Source organism: Patagioenas fasciata, chromosome 26 (assembly GCF_037038585.1).
Source record: "Patagioenas fasciata isolate bPatFas1 chromosome 26, bPatFas1.hap1, whole genome shotgun sequence".
In the NCBI taxonomy this organism is placed as follows: Eukaryota; Metazoa; Chordata; class Aves; order Columbiformes; family Columbidae; genus Patagioenas; species Patagioenas fasciata.
The window spans coordinates 4135612-4152802 of NC_092545.1; the positions used below are offsets into that span (position 1 = coordinate 4135612).

Below are 17191 nucleotides of genomic sequence, written 5' to 3' on the forward strand. Positions count from 1 at the left end.
AATAAATTCCTCATTAAAAATCTAAATACTAATCCCATCTTAGACTAAATATATCACAAATATTAAAATCTAAATATTAATTCCCCCCTTAGAATAAATGTATCATAAATTTCTCACCACGCCCCATCAGCAGCCCCAATTGGCGCTGTTAATTAGTCCTGCAGTGAGGAAGAGCTCCAGGAATGGGACCCATATGCCCCACATCATGAACGTTTTGGGGCGTTTCCCCATGATTTTGGGGTTTTTGGTGCTCTGGGTCCATGTCGGGTCCCTTTGGCTGAGGACAGGGCCATAAAATGAAGGCGTTGGGTCATTTTGGGTGTTTCAGGGGCCGCGGGGGTGCACACCCTAGGACGGGGGGTCACCCTATAGGTGACGCCGCTGGGTATCGTCTATACTGTCACCTCCCAGTGTCACCAACCCCCCCGCTATGGCATTTGGGGACACGGGGGTGGCAGCGGTGACACATACACCTTTATTGCACTATGCAGAGCAGCGGGGAGGGGGTGCAGCGCGACGCTTTTGGGGGGCCAGGGGGGGCTGTGACCCCCCCCCCCCCTTGTTTTTGGGAGGGCTGTGACCCCCCACACACTTTCTATTTAGTGGGGGGATGCTGTGACCCCCCCCATCCCTTTTGTTTTTTTACGGGGGGTCTCCCTGAGTTTCCCCATCCTAAATCGCAGCCCCCCCGAGTTGGCTCAATGCTGGTGGTGCCCGAAGGAACCTCGTACCGGGGTGAATTGAGGGGTGTGTGTCCCCCCATCCTCAGTGTCCCCCCCCATCTGTCACAGCAGGTTCTTGTTGCGTTTGGGGACGATCTTCCTGACGGTGCGGCGCTCGGAGATGTTCCTCTTGACGCGGATGGTGGGGCCCTGGGGGGGCTCGGGGGCCAGCGAGGGGCTGGAATGGGCCTTGGTGAGGGTGGGGAGGTCCGGGGGGGTCAGCACCGGCCCTGCCCGCGACTCCCAGCGCTCCAGGTCCTGGGCGCCCGCGCTCAGCCACGTCTCCAGCACCTGCACGTAGGTCTCGTAGCGGCGGCGCTAGAGCAGGAGGATGAGGATGGAGATGAGGAACCACCACGGGGACATCCCTGTGTCCCTGGTGTCCCATAGCATTCGCATTTCTGGCATGGGGGAAGGATGGAGATGAGGCACCACCATGGGGATATCCCCATGTCCTTGGTGTCCCCATGTCCCATAGCAGCATTTCTGGCATGGGGGAAGGATGGAGATGAGGCACCACCATGGGGACATCCCCATGTCCTTGGTGTCCCCATGTTCCATAGCAGCATCTCTGCCATGGGGAAGGTAAGAATGGAGATGAGCCTCCAACATGGGGACATCCCTGTGTCCCCATGTCCCATAGCATTCACATTTCTGCCATGGGGGAAGGATGGAGATGAGGCACCACCATGGGGACATCATCATGTCCCTGGTGTCCCCATGTCCTTGGTGTCCCCTGTGTCCACCATGTCCCCTGTGACCCATAGTGGTGTCTCTGCCATGGGGAAGGTAAGGATGAAGATGGGCCACCACCATCGGGACATCCCCATGTCCCTGGTGACCCTAATGTCCCATAGCAGCATCTCTGCCGTGGGGAAAGGTAAGGATGGAGATGAGGCACCACCATGGGGATGTCCCCATGTCCCCTGTATCCCACAGCAGCATCTCTGCCATGGGGAGGATAAGGCTGGAGATAAGCCAGCTTCGTGGGGACGTCCCCATGTCCCTGGTGTCCCTCATGTCCTCAGGATCCCCTGTGTCCCATAGCCCTGTCTCTGCCATAGGGAAGATAAGGATGGAGATTAGCCACCACCATGGTGATGTCCCCATGTCCCTTGTGTCCCATAACAGCATCTCTGCCATGGGGAGGATAAGGCTGGCAATGAGCCACCACCATGGGGACATCCCCATGTCCCTGATGCCTCATAACGACACTAATTAGCGGTTAACGAGCCACACCTCATAGAGCAGGTAGTCCCTCCGCAGCCGATGCTCGTCCAGCGCCCGGCCCCGCTTCTCGGGGAGGTTCCGCTGGTGCTCATGGAGCTCCTGGGCCACCCGCTCCATCCATTCCTCGTGGCAGCGCTGCTGCTCCTCCTGCCACGGGACAACAGTTGGGTGGGCGCTGGGGGGCACCCAGGGGTGCCTTTTCCCCCCAAAACAAACCCCGTGGGGCTCACCGGGGGGCAGCGGCTGGGGGCGGCGGGCAGGATGGGGCGCACGAAGCGGCGCTGGGACCCGACGGCGGCGGGAAAGGGGGGCGAGGAGAAGAGGGCGGCCACTAAATTGATGCGCGAGATCCAGGAGAACATTTCGTCCGGCGTCCTGAATGGGGATGGATGAGGTCACGGGTGACATCATCGCCCTTGCAGTGACGTCATCGTCCCTTTTTTGGGGGGGGTACTCACGGGGCTTGGAAGAGGAAGACGCGCCAGTCGGCCGTCTGCAGGCGGAAGACGTTGGGGCGCTTGGTGTATTTGCTGGCGCGTTCGGCCAAGGCGTGGTGAACCCCCAAAGGTTCTTCGGCCTCGGGTGCCCCCTCTTCCTCCTCCTCCTCTTCCTGGGGGGCCGGGGAGGTTCCGGCCCGGGGGGGACCCCCCGTTCGCCCCCCAAGTTTGAGGAAATAGAGGACAGTCCCTTTGAGAACAGCGTGGAAGGCTTTCCAGCCTCGTCTGCCCCACGGCGCTATGGGGGGGAGAGAAGTTGGGGGGCCGGGTTGAACCTCGCGCCCCCCCCCCCCCCAAACCCCAAAGCTGGGACCCCCCCTCCAGCTCCAACAGACCCCAGCGTTGCACCCCAATTAGCCCTAAACCACCCCACATCCCCCCCTTGTACCTCCCAGGACCTCCAGTTGGCCCCCAAACCACCCCAAACTTGTCCCCCTGGACCCTAAAACACCCCAAATATCCCCCCTGGACCCCAAAAAAAGCCAAACCAGCCCCCAAACCACCCCATAGATGACCCCCCCAAAACCTCCAGTCTGCTATGAAACCACCCCAATTCTGCCCCTCCAGACCCTAAAACACCCCAAGTCCCACACTGGAGACCCCAAACCACCCCAAATATTCCCTCCTGAACCCCAAGCCCCCCCAAAATCTGGCCCCTCACACCCCAAATCTGCCCCTCTGGACCCTACATCACCCCAAATCTGCCCCTCCTAACCCTATAGACCCCAAATTCTCCCCCCTAGATCCCAAAGGAGCCAAAATCTGCCCCCCGTGGACTCTAAACCACCCCAAATCTCCCCCCCAGACCCCAGAACACCCCAAATATGCCTCCCCCAACCCTATAGATGCCGAATTCCCCCCTAGATCACAAAAGAGCCTAAATCTGACCCCCCATGAACCCTAAACCCCCCATATCTGCCCCTTCCAACTCTATAGACCCCAAATTCGCACCCCCAGATCTCAAAAGAGCCTAAATCTGCCCCCTAAACCCGCCCAAATCTGTCCCCCCCAGACCCCAAATCACCCCAGATTTGCCCCTCCAGACCCCAAAACACCCCAAATCTGCTCCACCCCAACCCTATAGACCCCAAATTCCCCACCTAGATCCCAAAAGAGCCAGAATCTAGCCCATAGACTCTAAACAGCCCCAAATACGCCCCCCCAGACCCTGGAACACCGCAAATTCTCCCCCATGATCCCAAAAGAGCCAAAATCTGCCCCACCATGGACCCTAAACCCCCATATCTGCTCCTCCCAACCCTATAGACCCCAAATTCCCACCCCCAGATCTCAAAAGAGCCTAAATCTGCCCCCATAGACTCTAAACCCCCCAAATCTCCCCCCCGACCCCAGAACACCCCAAATCTGTCCCCCACCCCTACAGACCCCAAATTCCCACCCCCAGATCCCAAAAGATCCAAAATCTGCCCCCCATGGACCTTAACCCTATAGACCCCAAATTCCCACCCCCAGATCCCAAAAGAGCCTAAATCTGCTCCCCATGGACCCTAAACTCCCCCGAATCTGTCCCCCCCAGACCCAAAACATCCCAAATCTGCCCCACCCCAACCCTATAGACCCCAAATTCCCCCCCAGATCCCAAAAGAGCCAAAATCTGCCCCCCATAGACTCTAAACCACCCCAAATCTGCTCCCCCTCCAGACCCCAAAACACCCCAAATTTCTCCCTCCAGACCCCAAAACACCCCAAATTTCCCCCCCCAGACACAAGATCTGCCTCAAAACACCCCACATCTGCCTCTCTGGACCTTATACCCCCCCCAAATCGCCCCCCTTGGACCCCCCCAACTCACTTTTCTTGCCATCAGCCTCCGCCAGCACCTTCCTGGCCAGCCAGCCCTTGCGGTAGGTGAGCGCCCCGGCCCCCCCAGGCAGCTCCACCAAGGGGTTGCTCTTCTTACGGCTGGGGGGGGCCGGGCTGCCCCCCCTGCCTTCCTCCTCCTCCTCCTCCTCATCCCTACGGGGTGCTCAGCATCACCGGGTGACCCCCCCACCCCAAATTATCCCCCCCTTTTAGCCTCGTACTCACGCTGCCCACGCCAGCTTCTCATTGCGGATGGAGCTGTATAGAGCCTGGGGGGGGATAATGGGATTTGGGGGGGAAATGGGATTATGGGGGGAAAATGGTATTTAAGGGGAGGGGGAAAGGGTTTGGAGGGGTTCTAGGGGGTGCCCCCCCCCTTTTTTCAACCTCAACCCCCCCAAAATACCTTCAGCTGCTCCCTGGGGAAATCCTGCCCATCCATCATCCCGCTGAGGTTGGCGATGAATTCGGCGCTGGTCATGGCCCGGCCGAGGCGCTGGGGGGGGGGGGAAATCTATAAGTGCCCCCCCTTAATTTGTTTTGCACCCCACAAATGCAAGGGGTGGGTTTTTAGGGTTGCAAACCCCATATTTTCCCCCCCCCTCACCTGCCCATGGAGGTCGGTGTTGAGCAGCATGATGGCACAAGTCAGGGTGTGCGCGGCGTCTGGGGGGGGATCGGGGGGTTAATTGGGGTGTACCCCCCCCCACAGTGAGGGCACCCACCACCCTGAACCCCAATGGGGGTGCCCCACAGTGATGGGTGGGGAAACTGAGGCACAGCATGGGGTAAGGGGAAAGGAAGGTGGGAGGGGTCCTGAGGTGCATGTGGTGGGTTTGGGGGCTCATAGGGAGGTTTGGGGGTTCATGGGGGGGGCTGGGGCTGCTGCCCCCCGCCTCACTCACCGGGGGAGGGGAAGGCACCAGGGTTGCAGCGATGGAAGCGCCGGGAGAAGTGGCTGAGGATGCGCTCGCGTTCCTGCGTCTCCCCCGTCAGCACCAGTGCCTGCAGGAATGACCTGGGGGGGACCCCAAAATACTGACACCCCCCCTTCCTTCCCAGACACCCCCCCAGGAGATGGCTTCCCCCCCTCCCCACTCTAGAATCTGCTCCCCCCAACCCTAAATCTCCTCCCATCTAGAGACTGGTGGATCAAACGTGTGCCCCCACCCAATGCTATAAACCCCAAATCTGAACGCGCCTGGATCAAAAACACCCCAAATCTGCCCCCCCCCAACCCTATAGACCCCCAATTAACCCCCTAGATCCCAAAAAGAGCCTAAATCTGCTCCCATAGACTGTAAAGCACCCCAAATCTGTCCCCCCCAACCCTATAGACCCCAAATTTCCCCCGCCCAGATCCCAAAAGAGCCTAAATCTGCTCCCATAGACTGTAAACCACCCCAAATCTGCCCCCCGAGACCCCAAAACAGCCCAAATTTGCCCCCCCAGACCCAAAATCTGCCCCTCCTCATTCTAAAATACACCAGATCTGCCCCCCCAGACCCCTAAACACCCCAAATCTGCCTCCCTGGACCTTAAACCACCCCAAACCTGCCCCCATGACCTCAAATCCACCCCCCTGGACCCTCCATCACCCCAAATCTGCCCCCAAAACATCCCAAATCTCTCCTCCCCCCAGCTCCAACACCCCCATCTCCTCCCCCCACCAAATCTCAGCCATGCTATTGATTGTGGGGGACACATTTGCCACCCCCCCCAAGTAAACCCCCCCTATCCCTACCTGAGCGCCTGGTCCAGCGTCTGCCCCTCAAACTGGAACAACTCCAGGTACTCCTGAGCCACCATCGCGCTGAAATCATTGCTGGGGGGGGACAGGAGCTTGAAGAGGGGTCCCCAACCCCAGGGGGTGTGTGACCTCCCCCAAAAAAAGGGTTCCCCCCCCCCATATCGTTACTTTTTGCGGAGGAACGAGGCCACTTGGGATTTCTTGAAGCCATCGAGGTGGAAGAGGCGGGAGGCCAAGCGCTGTGCGTCCCCTCGCTGGCCCGGGGACACTGGGGACCCCCCCGGAGGGCACCTGGTGGGGGACAAGATGGGGTCAGGCTGTGTGAGGTGTGGGGGGGTTCCCCTTAATTCTGGCCCATTGAGGGGTGTGGATGTGGGAGAGAAGGGGGGGGATTGGGGGAGAATTGGGGGGTTTGGGGGGGGATTGGGGAGTCAGGGGATTTGGGGGGGTCAGAGGGTGGTTGGGGAACAGACGGACAGAGCAGATGGGGGTTTGGGGGTGTCAGAGCTGGGGGGGGGTCCCTTAATTCTGGCCCATTGGGTGGTGTGGGTGTAGGAGAGGATGGAGGGAATTGGGGGAGAATTGGGGGGTTAGGGGATTTGGGGGGGTCAGAGGGATGGGGAGGACTGGGGGTTGGTTGGGGGACAGACGGACAGAGCAGATGGGGGTGTGGGGGTATCAGAAAGGCCAGGGGGGTCCCTTAATTCTGCTGCAGTGGGTGGTGTGGATGTGGGAGAGGCTGGGGAGATTGGGGGGTCAGGGGATTTGGGGGGGTCAGAGGGTGGTTGGGGAACAGACAGAGCAGATGGGGGTTTGGGGGTGTCAGAAAGAGCTGGGGGGGTCCCTTAATTCTGGCCCATTGGGTGGTGTGGATGGGGTGGAATTGGGGGAGAATTAGGGGATTTGGGGGGTCAGGGGATTTGGGGGAGTCAGAGGGATTGGGGGGGCTGGGGGTTGGTTGGGGGACAGACGGACAGAGCAGATGGGGGTGTGGGGGTGTCAGAAGGGCCAGGGGGGGTCCCTTAATTCTGCCCCACTGTGTGGTGTGGATAGGGGGGAAGGGGTGAATTGGGGGAGCTGGGGGGGAATTAGGTGGTTTGGGGGGGCCAGGAAGTTGGGGGTCCCTGGGTGGGGGGAAGAGACAGATGGATTTGGGGGGCAGATGGACAGACAGGATTTGGGGGCTGGGAGGGGATTTTGGGGAGCAGATGGGTTGGGGGGGCAGATGGGGAATGGGAGGGCAGATTGGGGGGGGTTGATGGGGAATGGGGGGCAGACAGGGGTCTGGGGGGCCAGTGGGTGTCTGGGGGGGGACAGACAGACAGATGGGGTTGGGGGGGCACAGGGGTGTCTGGGCGGGGGGACACACACAGATGGATTGGGGGGTTTGGGGTCAGAGGGAAGGGGGGGCCCATGTGGCCGGCGCCGACGTCCCTCACCCCTGGGTGCCGGCGGGGGGGTCCGGGGGGGGCTCCTGGGCCGTCGCGGGGGGGGGCAGCTCCTCCACGTTGGGGTGCGGTGACGATGGGGTGACGGGGGGGGGACCCTGCGCCGCTTCCCCCCCCGCGCAGGAAACACCCGGGGACACCCGGGAACAGCGGGGTCCCAATGCGGGGGGGCGACCCCCCGGACCCCCCCCCGGGGCTGAGGGACCCCGTGGGGGAAGGGAGGAGAGGGGGGCAGGGGGGTGGTGACCCCCTCCCAGGGGGCGAAATGAGGGGGTGGGATCCAGGGGGGTCAGAGGGCTTAGCAGGGGGCTCGCCATGGGCTGATATGTGGGGCTGGGGGGCAGATTTGGGGGGGTCACGGGGCGGGGAGTGCACTTGGGGAGATGAGGGGGGGTTAGGGGGCTCGGGGGGGGATGGACCCCCCCTGTCATCAGCTGATATGAGGGGCTGGGGGGGCGCTGGGGGACAGCGGGGGGGGGCTGGTACCCCTGGCTCATGGGCTGATATGGGGGGCTGGGGGGAAGCCTTGGGGGGGTCAAGGGGCTGGGGGGGCACTGAGGGTGACTTGAGGGGGTCAAGGGGCTGTGGGGGGGCCAGAAACCCCCCCTCATGAGCTGGTATGTGGGGGTTGGGGTTTTCTGGTCCCCCCTTCCCTCAGGCAAATATGGGGGGGGCAATGGTTTAGGGGGGGGCTGGTCCCCAACTTTTGGGGGTAAATCTGGGGGGAGCAGAGGGGTCTGGTCCTCCCCTCCCTGGGTGAAATCTGGGGGGGGTGAGGGGGGCTGGTACCCCCCTCCCAGGGGGGGCTTTGGGAGGGTCACAGGCTTGAGGAGGGGCAGATCCTGGTGTCCCTCTCCTGGGGGGCAACCGGGGCTGGGGGGGTCCCGGTCACCCCCACCTGGGGGGGTGGAGGGTCCGGGGGGGTCCCCGAAACCCAGGGGTTGATCCGGGGGGTCAGCGAGTGCCAGGTCTGGGGGTCGGGGGGGTCCTGGTGGGGGAGAAGACACAACGCGGGGAGGGGTCCCCATCAGCACCAGTGCCCCTCCAACCCCCCCAAATAACCCCAGGCTGGGGGTCCCACACTCACCCCGCTCCACGGTGCTGGGGACGTCCCCTCCTGAGGTACAGGCCAGGGGGGGACACCCCACGATGTCCCCTGGGGTGTTGTTCTCCCCTGGGGTGATAAGCAGGGCAGCTTGGTGGGGGCGGTACAGGGGAACCCCCTGGGGGGCACCCATGGGTGGGGGCAGCCGGCTCTGGAAGAGGGGGTTGGTGTGGAAGTGGGGCTCCTCATCATCGGCATCGTCATCGTCACCGGGGTCTTCGTCCCGCGAGGAGCCACCATCGTCATCATCATCGTCGTCATCATCATCATCCTCGCTGCTTCGGGGGTCGTGCTGCTCGGGTGAGGTGGTCCCATCTGTGGTCATGGGCGGGATGGTCTCATCCTTGGGGACATTCTCCTGTGAGATGGTCCCATCCTTGGGGACGTTCTCCTTTGAGATGGTCCCATCCATGGGCATGTTCTCCTGAGAGATGGTCCCATCCTTGGGGACGTTCTCCTTTGAGATGGTCCCATCCGTGGGCATGTTCTCCTGAGAGATGGTCCCATCCTTGGGGACGTTCTCCTTTGAGATGGTCCCATCCATGGGCATGTTCTCCTGAGAGATGGTCCCATCCTTGGGGACGTTCTCCTTTGAGATGGTCCCATCCATGGGCATGTTCTCCTGAGAGATGGTCCCATCCATGGTCATGAACTTGGGTGAGATGGTCCCATCCATGGGCATGGTCTTGGGCAAGATGGTCCCATCCATGGAGACATTCTCCTGAGAGATGGTCCCATCCTTGGGCATGAACTTTGGTGAGATGGTCCCATCCATGGGCATGTTCTCCTGTGAGATGGTCCCATCCATGGGCATGAACTTGGGTGAGGTGGTCCTATCGCTGGTCATGGTCTTGGGCAAGATGGTCCCCTCCTGGGGCACAAACTTGGGCCAGATAGTCCCATCTGTGGTCATGGGTGAGATGGTCCCATCTGTGGGCGTGATCTCCTCCGAGATGGTCCCATCCATGGTCATGAACTTGGGTGAGATGGTCCCATCCATGGGCTTGTTCTCCTGCATGATGGTCCCATCCTGGGGCACAAACTTGGGCCAGATGGTCCCATCTGTGGTCATGGTCATGGGCAAGATGGTCCCATCCATGGGCTTGACCTCCTGCGAGATGGTCCCATCCATGGGCTTGTTCTCCTGCAAGATGGTCCCGTCCTGGGGCACAAACTTGGGCCAGATGGTCCCACCTGTGGTCATGGTCGTGGCCGAGATTGTTCCATCCTTGGGCTTGTTCTCCTGTGAGATGGTCCCATCCGTGGTAATGTTTTCTTGCGAGATGGTCAAATCCATGGTCATGCACTTATATAAGATGGTCCCATCCATGGTCATGCTCTCCTGTGAGATCGTCTCATCCATGGTCACGGCCCTGGGAACAGATTTGGGCAAGATGGTCCCATTTGTGGTCTTGTCCTCCTGTGAGATGGTCCCATCCATGGTCATGGTCGTGGGTGAGATGCTCCTGTCCATGGGCACATGCTCCTGTGAAATGTTCCTGTCCATGGGCACAGACTTGGGTGAGATGGTCCGATCCATGGGCATTTTCTCCTGTGAGATGGTCCCATCCATCGTCATGGTCATGGGCGAGATGCTCCTGTCTGTGGTCATGGACTTGTACGAGATGGTTCCATCCATGAGCATGGACTTGGGCGAGATGGTCCCATCTATCAGCAGGTGTTCCTGCAAGATGGTCTCATCCATTGGGGAGATGCTCCCATCCATGGACACGGACCTGAGCGAGATGCTCCCATCTGTAGACACGTGGCCACGGTGCTTGTTGGAGCTGCCCCCACCCATGGACATGTGTGAGATGCTCTCGTACGCGAATCCCCAGCTTTGGTAGGGACCCAAGTCCACGGGTGTGGACTTGGGTGAGATGGTCCCACCTATGGGCATCTGCTCATGTGAGATGGTCCCATCTGCAGAGACATGGAAGATGGATATGGATCCATGGCCTTGGTGCTCATGGAAGATGGTCTCATCCATGGAAATGGACTTGGGTGAGATGTTCCCGCCTGTGGACTTGTGGAAGATGCTGTCGTATGCAGATCCGTGGCTGTGGTGCTCATGGGAGGTGTTCTCATCCATGGGCATGAACTTGGGGGAGATGCTCCCATCTGTAGACACATGGCCATAGTGCTCGTGTGAGATGCTCCCACCTGTGGACACGTGGAAGATGCTCTTGTATGTGGATCCATGGCCTTGGTTCTTGTGTGAAATGTTCTCATCCATGGGGAAGATGGTCCCATCTGTGGGCATCAACTTGGGCGAGATGGTCCCATCTGTGGGCATCAGCTTGGGGGAGATGGTCCCATCCATGGTCATGGTCTTGGGCGAGATGGTCCCATCTGTGGTCATGGTCTTGGGGGAGATGGTCCCATCCATGGTCATGGTCTTGGGCGAGATGGTCCCATCTGTGGTCATGGTCTTGGGGGAGATGGTGCCATCCGTGGGCATCAATCTGGGTGAGATGGTGCCATCCGTGGTCATGGTCTTGGGTGAGATGGTGCCATCCGTGGGCATCAATCTGGGTGAGATGGTCCCATCCATGGGCATCAATCTGGGCGAGATGGTCCCATCCGTGGGCATGGTCTTGGGCGAGATGGTCCCATCCATGGGCATCAATCTGGGTGAGATGGTGCCATCCGTGGTCATGGTCTCGGGTGAGATGGTCCCATCCGTGGGCATCAATCTGGGTGAGATGGTGCCATCCGTGGGCATGGTCTTGGGTGAGATGGTCCCATCCATGGGCATCAATCTGGGTGAGATGGTGCCATCCGTGGTCATGGTCTTGGGTGAGATGGTCCCATCCATGGGCATCAATCTGGGTGAGATGGTCCCATCCGTGGGCATGGTCTTGGGTGAGATGGTCCCATCCGTGGGCATGGTCTTGGGTGAGATGGTCCCATCCATGGGCATCAATCTGGGCGAGATGCCCCCACCGCTGGCCATGTGCTGGTGTGAGACGTTGTCCCCCGTCGCCGCAGCCCCACACCGGTGCCGGCTGCTCCCGGCGCTGTCCCAGCCCTGCTGGGGGGGCCAGTCGTTGTCCCCCCCGTCCCACTGTCCGTCCAGCGCTCCCTGCAGCTCCTGGACGCACAGCTGGGCCTGCAGCAGGCTGGCCCAGAACACGTCGGTGCCAGTGGCTGTCACCGAGGCTGGTGTCACCGTGGCAGGTGTCACCACGGCGGGGGGGGTCACCCCTTCGGCCCCCGCCCCCGAGAAGACGATGGCATCCTGTGCCGCCAGGACCCCGGGGGTGGTGGCCGGGGGGGTCTTTGGTGGCTCCATGGCGCGGTGTCCCCCCTACGGCCGCCCCCCCGGCGCACGCGGGCAGCCGCCCGTCCCGCCCGTCCTGCCCAGCCCCATGGCCGGGGGTCAGACCTGGGGGGAGAAGGGGGAGATGGAGGTGGGTGGGGGGTTCCCGTAGGTGGGGGAGAGGAAGAGGAGAGAGGGATGGAGGGAGGAAGGAAGGAGGACACGGAGATGGATGGAGAAGGGAGAAGGAAAAGGGAAGGATGGAGGAGGGAGGGATGGAAGAAGAGAGGGAGGAGGAAGAGGAAGGGAGGGAAGGATGGAGGGAGGGGAATAGAGGAAGGGATGAAGGGAGAAGGGAATGAAGGGAGGGAGGAGGAAGGAAAGAAGGGAGGGAAAGAGGGGAAGAGGAAGAGAGGGAACAAGAAGGGAGGGAGAGAGGAAAAGAGGAAGGAAGAAGGAAGGAACAGAGGGAGGGAAAGATGGAGGAAGAAAGGAGGGAGGAAAGGACGAAGAGAGGAAGGAGAGATGGAGGAAGAAGGGAGGGAGGAAAGAGGAAAGGACGGAGAGAGGGAAGGAGGAAGGAGGAAGAGCTGGAGGGAGGGGCCAGAGGAGGAAGGAGGGATGGAAGAAGAAAGAGGAGGAGGAAGAGGCTGTGGGGAGGGGGGGTCAGGGTGGGCCCCTCCGCAGGGTGGGGGCCCAGCACCCGCGCCCCGTGTCACCCGTGTCACCCGTGTCACCCGTGTCACGGCCCCGCGTCACCTGCGTCACCCACGGCTTCCGGCCCCGCCGGGGCAGGAAACGGGGAGGGGAGGGGGCACCCAACGGCCCCCCCTGCACCCCAAAATCCCGCAGCACCCACTGCCACCATGGGGGGTCACGGGTCACCCACTCGTGTGTGTCACCCCCGGCACCCCTGTGCCACGTGGGGGGGCACCTAAATGTGCTGCTTCCTGCAGCACTGGGGGGGGGTCCCCAAATCAAGGAGGGGATGCTGGCACCCCATTGCATTGGGGGGGGTCATTGCTTGGGGGGGTGCACCCCAAAGTGGGTGCTGCTGTGCACTGTGGGGTGCCCCCCCCCAAAACCCTGTGTCCCCCCCCAAAGTGTCCCCTGAGGGGTGAGGGGGCACCCAAAGGTATAGGGAGGGCTCTGGGGGGACCCCAAAGGGTGGGGGGGGAAACATAGAAGACTGGGGGGGACTCGGGGGGTGGGGGCGCACCCCAAAAGTTTGCACGGAGGCTTTTAGGGGTCCCCAAGGGTTGGGGGGCACCCCGAAGGGTGTGGGGGGGACCCTAAAGGGGCGGGGGGGACCCCAAGGGGTGGGTGGGACCCAGAAATCTGTGGGGACTCCGGAGGAGCCGTGAGGACCCCCCAGGAGTCATGTGGGATCCCAAGAGTTTGGGGGGGCACCCAGGAGTGGGGGCGCCCCGAGGGTTTTTGGGGGGAAGCTCAAGGTTTGGGGGACCCTCCCGGGCGGGGCGGGAGGGGCTGGGCGGGGCTGAGCGGGGCTGAGGGCTCTGGGGGGGCCCCAAGGGAACCCCCAATCCCGCCCCCCGGGCCGTGGGGACCCCCCGGGGTCCCGCTGTGTCCCCCCCCGCTCCCCTCCCCTTACCGGCAGCGAGAGCGCAGCGAGGGGCGTGGCCAGCGACGGCCCCGCCCCCTTCCTCCCGCCCTACCGCCGGGGGTGGGGTCGGGAGGGGTCAAACCCGCCTACGGACACGCCCCCTATGGAAACCACGCCCCCTCGGGCCGCCGGGTCCGATCCTGCCCCAAATGAGCCCGATCCTGTCTCCAAAGGGGCTCCATCCTGCCCCATCATGGCTGAATCTCCCCTGTATGGGTCCGATCCTGCCCCCAATGGGCCCGATCCTGTCCTGCATCGGCTGATCATGCCAAATGGGACCTGATCCTGTCCCCCTTTGGGCCCGATCTTTTCCCACCATGGGCTGATACTCCCCCCATGGGCCCGATCCTGCACCCCCACGGGCCCAATCCTCTCCCCTCATTGGCTGAATTGGCCACACAGAGCCCTATCCTGTGCCCCATGGCCCGATCCTGCCCCTCCCACTGCAAAGCACACACCCCAAACTGACACCAACTCTTTATTCCCCCACCCGAGGGGGCTGACAGCGGGGACGACCCCCACACCCATAGGTGCCCCCCGCCACGGGTGCCACCGTCACTTGCGGCGCAGGTAGAAGGCGGTGACGGCTGGGGGGGCGGCCAGGCCCAGCGCGGGGCCTGGGGACGTGCTGAGGAACAGCCCGGGGAAGGCGGCCGACTCGAAGGTGTGTGTGGTGCCACCAAAGGTCTTGTAGAAGGTGTAGGGGGTGGCGTCAGCCGGCCGTGAGAACAGGTCCAGCAGCCCCACCTCCTGCCATGGGGCACGGCGGTCACCGCTGGGACAGCACCCCCAGTGCCACTGTCCCAGGGAACCCCCTTGTCCAGATGCCACTATCTCCAGGTGACACCATCTCCAGGTGACACCATGTCAAGGTGATACCGTGTCAAGGTGGCACCTTCTCAAGGAGCTTCAACCACTAGGTGATGTCATCACGGGGTGACACCACCCTGGGGAACCCCGCACCTCCAGGTGACGCCACCTTAAGGAGGTGGCACCTTCTCAAGGAAGCTCAAGCTCCAGATGATGCCAGCACAGGTTGACACCACCCTTGGAAACCCCCCACCTTCAGGTGATGCCATCATGGGTTGATGCCATCACAGGTTGACACCATCCCAGGGAACCTTCCACCTCTTGGTGACACCATCTCAAGGTGACACCACCCTGGAGAACCCCCCACCTCAGGGTGATACCATTTGGGGGTGACACCATCTCAAGGTGTCCCCACCTCGGCTTGACCCACCTTGAGTTGACCCATGTTGGGTTGACCCACTTCTGGATGACCCGTCTCTGGGTCTCCATGACTTCAGGGTGTCCCCACCTTGTGTTGACCCATCTCTAGGTGTCCCACCACCCCAGGGTGCCCTCACCTTGGGTTGTCCACCTTGGGTCCACCCACCTTGGGTTCCCCACCTTGTGCTGACCCCCTCGGGGTTCCCCCACCTCTGGGTGCCACCCACCCTGGGCCACCCCCACCATGATCCCCCCCAGTGTCACCTCCAGCTTGAGCTGGGGCTCGGGGCCAGTGCCACACGACAGGGCCTGGCTGCCACCACGGATGCCCACGATGAGGGGACAACGCTGACGCTCCAGGCTGGGGTTGGGTACCACGCTGATGGGTTCTACGAGAGGAAAGGGGTGGATGGGAGCACCCACGGGTGCCCCATGTCTCCCCTACCCACCATGGGTGGGGTGGCACCCACCTTCTTGGGCAGCATTGGCACCCTGGAAGCTGGTGGCCACCAGGCGACCGTCATGGAGGCAAAGTCCCTTCTGCTCCGTGTCCCTCACCAGGTAGTGGTAGGGCTGGGCCACCACGTGGGATTCGGTCGAGGGGATGGCGGGTCCTGCAAGCACTGCTTGGGGACACGGGCATGTAGGGACATGGGGAGGGGGTACGGGGACATCATGGGTGTGTGGGGATGTGGGGCATCATGGGGACATGGGGCGTCACACGGGTGTGCAATAGGGGGACATGGGGACATGGAATTGGGGGACATGGGGACATAGGGACGTGGGATTGGGGGACATGGGGCATTGCAGGGATGTGGGATTTGGGGACATGGGGCATCACAAGGACATGGGATGGGGGGATATGGGGCATCACAGGGATGTGGGATGGGGGGCCATGGGGCCATGGGGCATCACAGGGATGTGGGATTTGGGGCCATGGGGCATCACAGGGATGTGAGCACATGGGGACACAGGGACATGAGGACACAAGAGTGATGGGCACGTGGGGATGGGGGATGTGGGGACACAGGGACAGGGGACACAGGGCGGGGGCACAGGGGGTGTCAGAGATGCATGGGGACATGTGGGCATCACAGGGACATGGCTGTGATGGGCGTGTGGGGACATGGGGACATGGGGATGGGGCACACAGGTGTGATGGGCACCTGGGGACATAGGGACATATGGGACATGGGGCACATGGGGACAGGGATGAACGCAGGGACACCAGGACATGGGGAAGGGGACAGAGGGGAAACGTGGGGACAAGTGCTACCTCCCCCCAGGAAGTCATCGAACAAGGCCACCATATCGGGGTCGACGACAGACTCTGCTGCGTCCCCTGTTCCCACCATGATGCCAGGAGGGTCCCTAAGGAGCTGTGACTGCCTCAGATGCCCCCAGGGACCTTGGTCCCTGCTGCAGCCCCTAGGGGGGCACAGGAGGGAAGTGTAAGGGCAGGTGCCACATGGGGTGACTCAGGCCCTCTCTGTCCCCACCCTGTCACCACTCACCTGGTGGCAGCTCTGGGCACGCGGAACATGGCTGAGCCTGCACAAAGGGACCACGTGTGTGACACAGGTGACGTGGGTGGCGAGATTCCCCCGCCCCGATGCACCCAGTTTGCCAACAGGCTCCTGGTTATCAGTAGGTTCCAGAGTGAACACCCACAGAATGTGGCCCAAACGGGTTTCTCCCCATCCCTGTCCCCAGCGATACCTGCAAGTCCGTCAGCGTCTGAGATCCTGTCCTGTGTCCTCTGGGTTGTGTCCCCTCCACTGGGTGACGGTGGCACTTATAGAGCGGGGCGGTACAGGGGGACAGACCCGCCCTGGTAATTGTGGGGGAGGAGCTGGGCGGGGTGACGGGGCAATGGCAAAACGCCACCTGGTCCTCCGTCCCCTGCATCCCCACCCTGTGATGCTCATGGTCACTGTGGCTGGGGTGTCCCCTGAGCCATGTCCCCAGGGTCCCATGTGTCCCTGGGGTCCTGTCAGCCCTGTCCCCAGGCTCCCACCTGCGCTGTCCCCATGGTCCCACGTGTCCTGTCCCCACAGTCCCACCTGCCCTGACCCCATGGCCCCACGTATCTTGTCCCCGAGGTCCCACGTTTCCTGTCCCCAAAGTCCCATGTATGTTGTCCTCATGATGCCCATGTGCCCTGTCTCCACCATGCCCGTGTCCCCTGTCCCCACGGTCCCATGTTCCCCACCCCCATGGTCCCATGTCCCACATCCCCATGGTCCCATGTGCCCTGTCCCTGCTGTGCCTGTGTGCTGTGTTCCCAAGGTCCTATGCACCTTGTCCCCAAGGTCCCACCTCCCATGTCCCCCGTCCCCACAGTGCCACGTGTACCATCCCCGCTGTGAAACGCCGCGCGGTGCCGGTGACAGCTGGGTGTGCCAGGCGGGAGGCGTCCCCGCTACCACCAAATCCAGGAAGGGGCCTGGCTGTGGGGCAGCCCCGCTGATGTGTCACCCCCCCGCCAGGGACATCCCG

At 62.0% G+C, this 17191-nt stretch overlaps 2 protein-coding genes across 5 annotated transcripts; both read right to left on the reverse strand.

Annotated features, from left to right (window-relative positions):
• Positions 1-452: 452 nt before the first annotated feature.
• On the reverse strand, positions 453-13510 carry LOC136112091 (PH and SEC7 domain-containing protein 4-like). 2 transcript variants are annotated; one of them, XM_065856565.2, is made up of 14 exons: positions 13451-13510; positions 8559-11964; positions 7463-8459; positions 6192-6314; positions 6018-6098; positions 5179-5291; positions 4881-4939; positions 4680-4769; positions 4499-4542; positions 4263-4426; positions 2411-2687; positions 2183-2327; positions 1962-2099; positions 453-1040 (listed from the first exon to the last, which is right to left on the reverse strand). In XM_065856565.2, exons 2-14 carry the CDS (start codon positions 11869-11871, stop codon positions 786-788), a joined length of 5799 nt encoding a protein of 1932 aa, XP_065712637.1. In that variant the 5' UTR covers positions 11872-11964; positions 13451-13510; the 3' UTR covers positions 453-785. The 2 variants fall into 2 exon arrangements, with proteins under 2 accessions (XP_065712637.1, XP_065712638.1); XM_065856566.2 differs by lacking the exons at positions 7463-8459; positions 13451-13510 and having other exon boundaries at positions 8559-8757.
• Positions 13511-13938: 428 nt separating this feature from the next.
• LOC136112307 (interleukin-36 receptor antagonist protein-like) lies at positions 13939-17104 on the reverse strand. Of its 3 annotated transcripts, XM_065856888.2 has the most exons (7): positions 17048-17104; positions 16412-16523; positions 16207-16243; positions 15969-16120; positions 15163-15318; positions 14957-15081; positions 13939-14212 (listed from the first exon to the last, which is right to left on the reverse strand). In XM_065856888.2, the coding sequence occupies exons 3-7, from the start codon at positions 16233-16235 to the stop codon at positions 14018-14020; spliced, it is 657 nt and encodes a 218-aa protein (XP_065712960.1). In that variant the 5' UTR covers positions 16236-16243; positions 16412-16523; positions 17048-17104; the 3' UTR covers positions 13939-14017. The 3 variants fall into 3 exon arrangements, with proteins under 3 accessions (XP_065712960.1, XP_071655502.1, XP_071655501.1); XM_071799401.1 differs by lacking the exon at positions 17048-17104 and having other exon boundaries at positions 15163-15315; positions 16412-16873; XM_071799400.1 differs by lacking the exon at positions 17048-17104 and having other exon boundaries at positions 16207-16329; positions 16412-16873.
• Between the last annotated feature and the right edge of the window lie 87 nt (positions 17105-17191).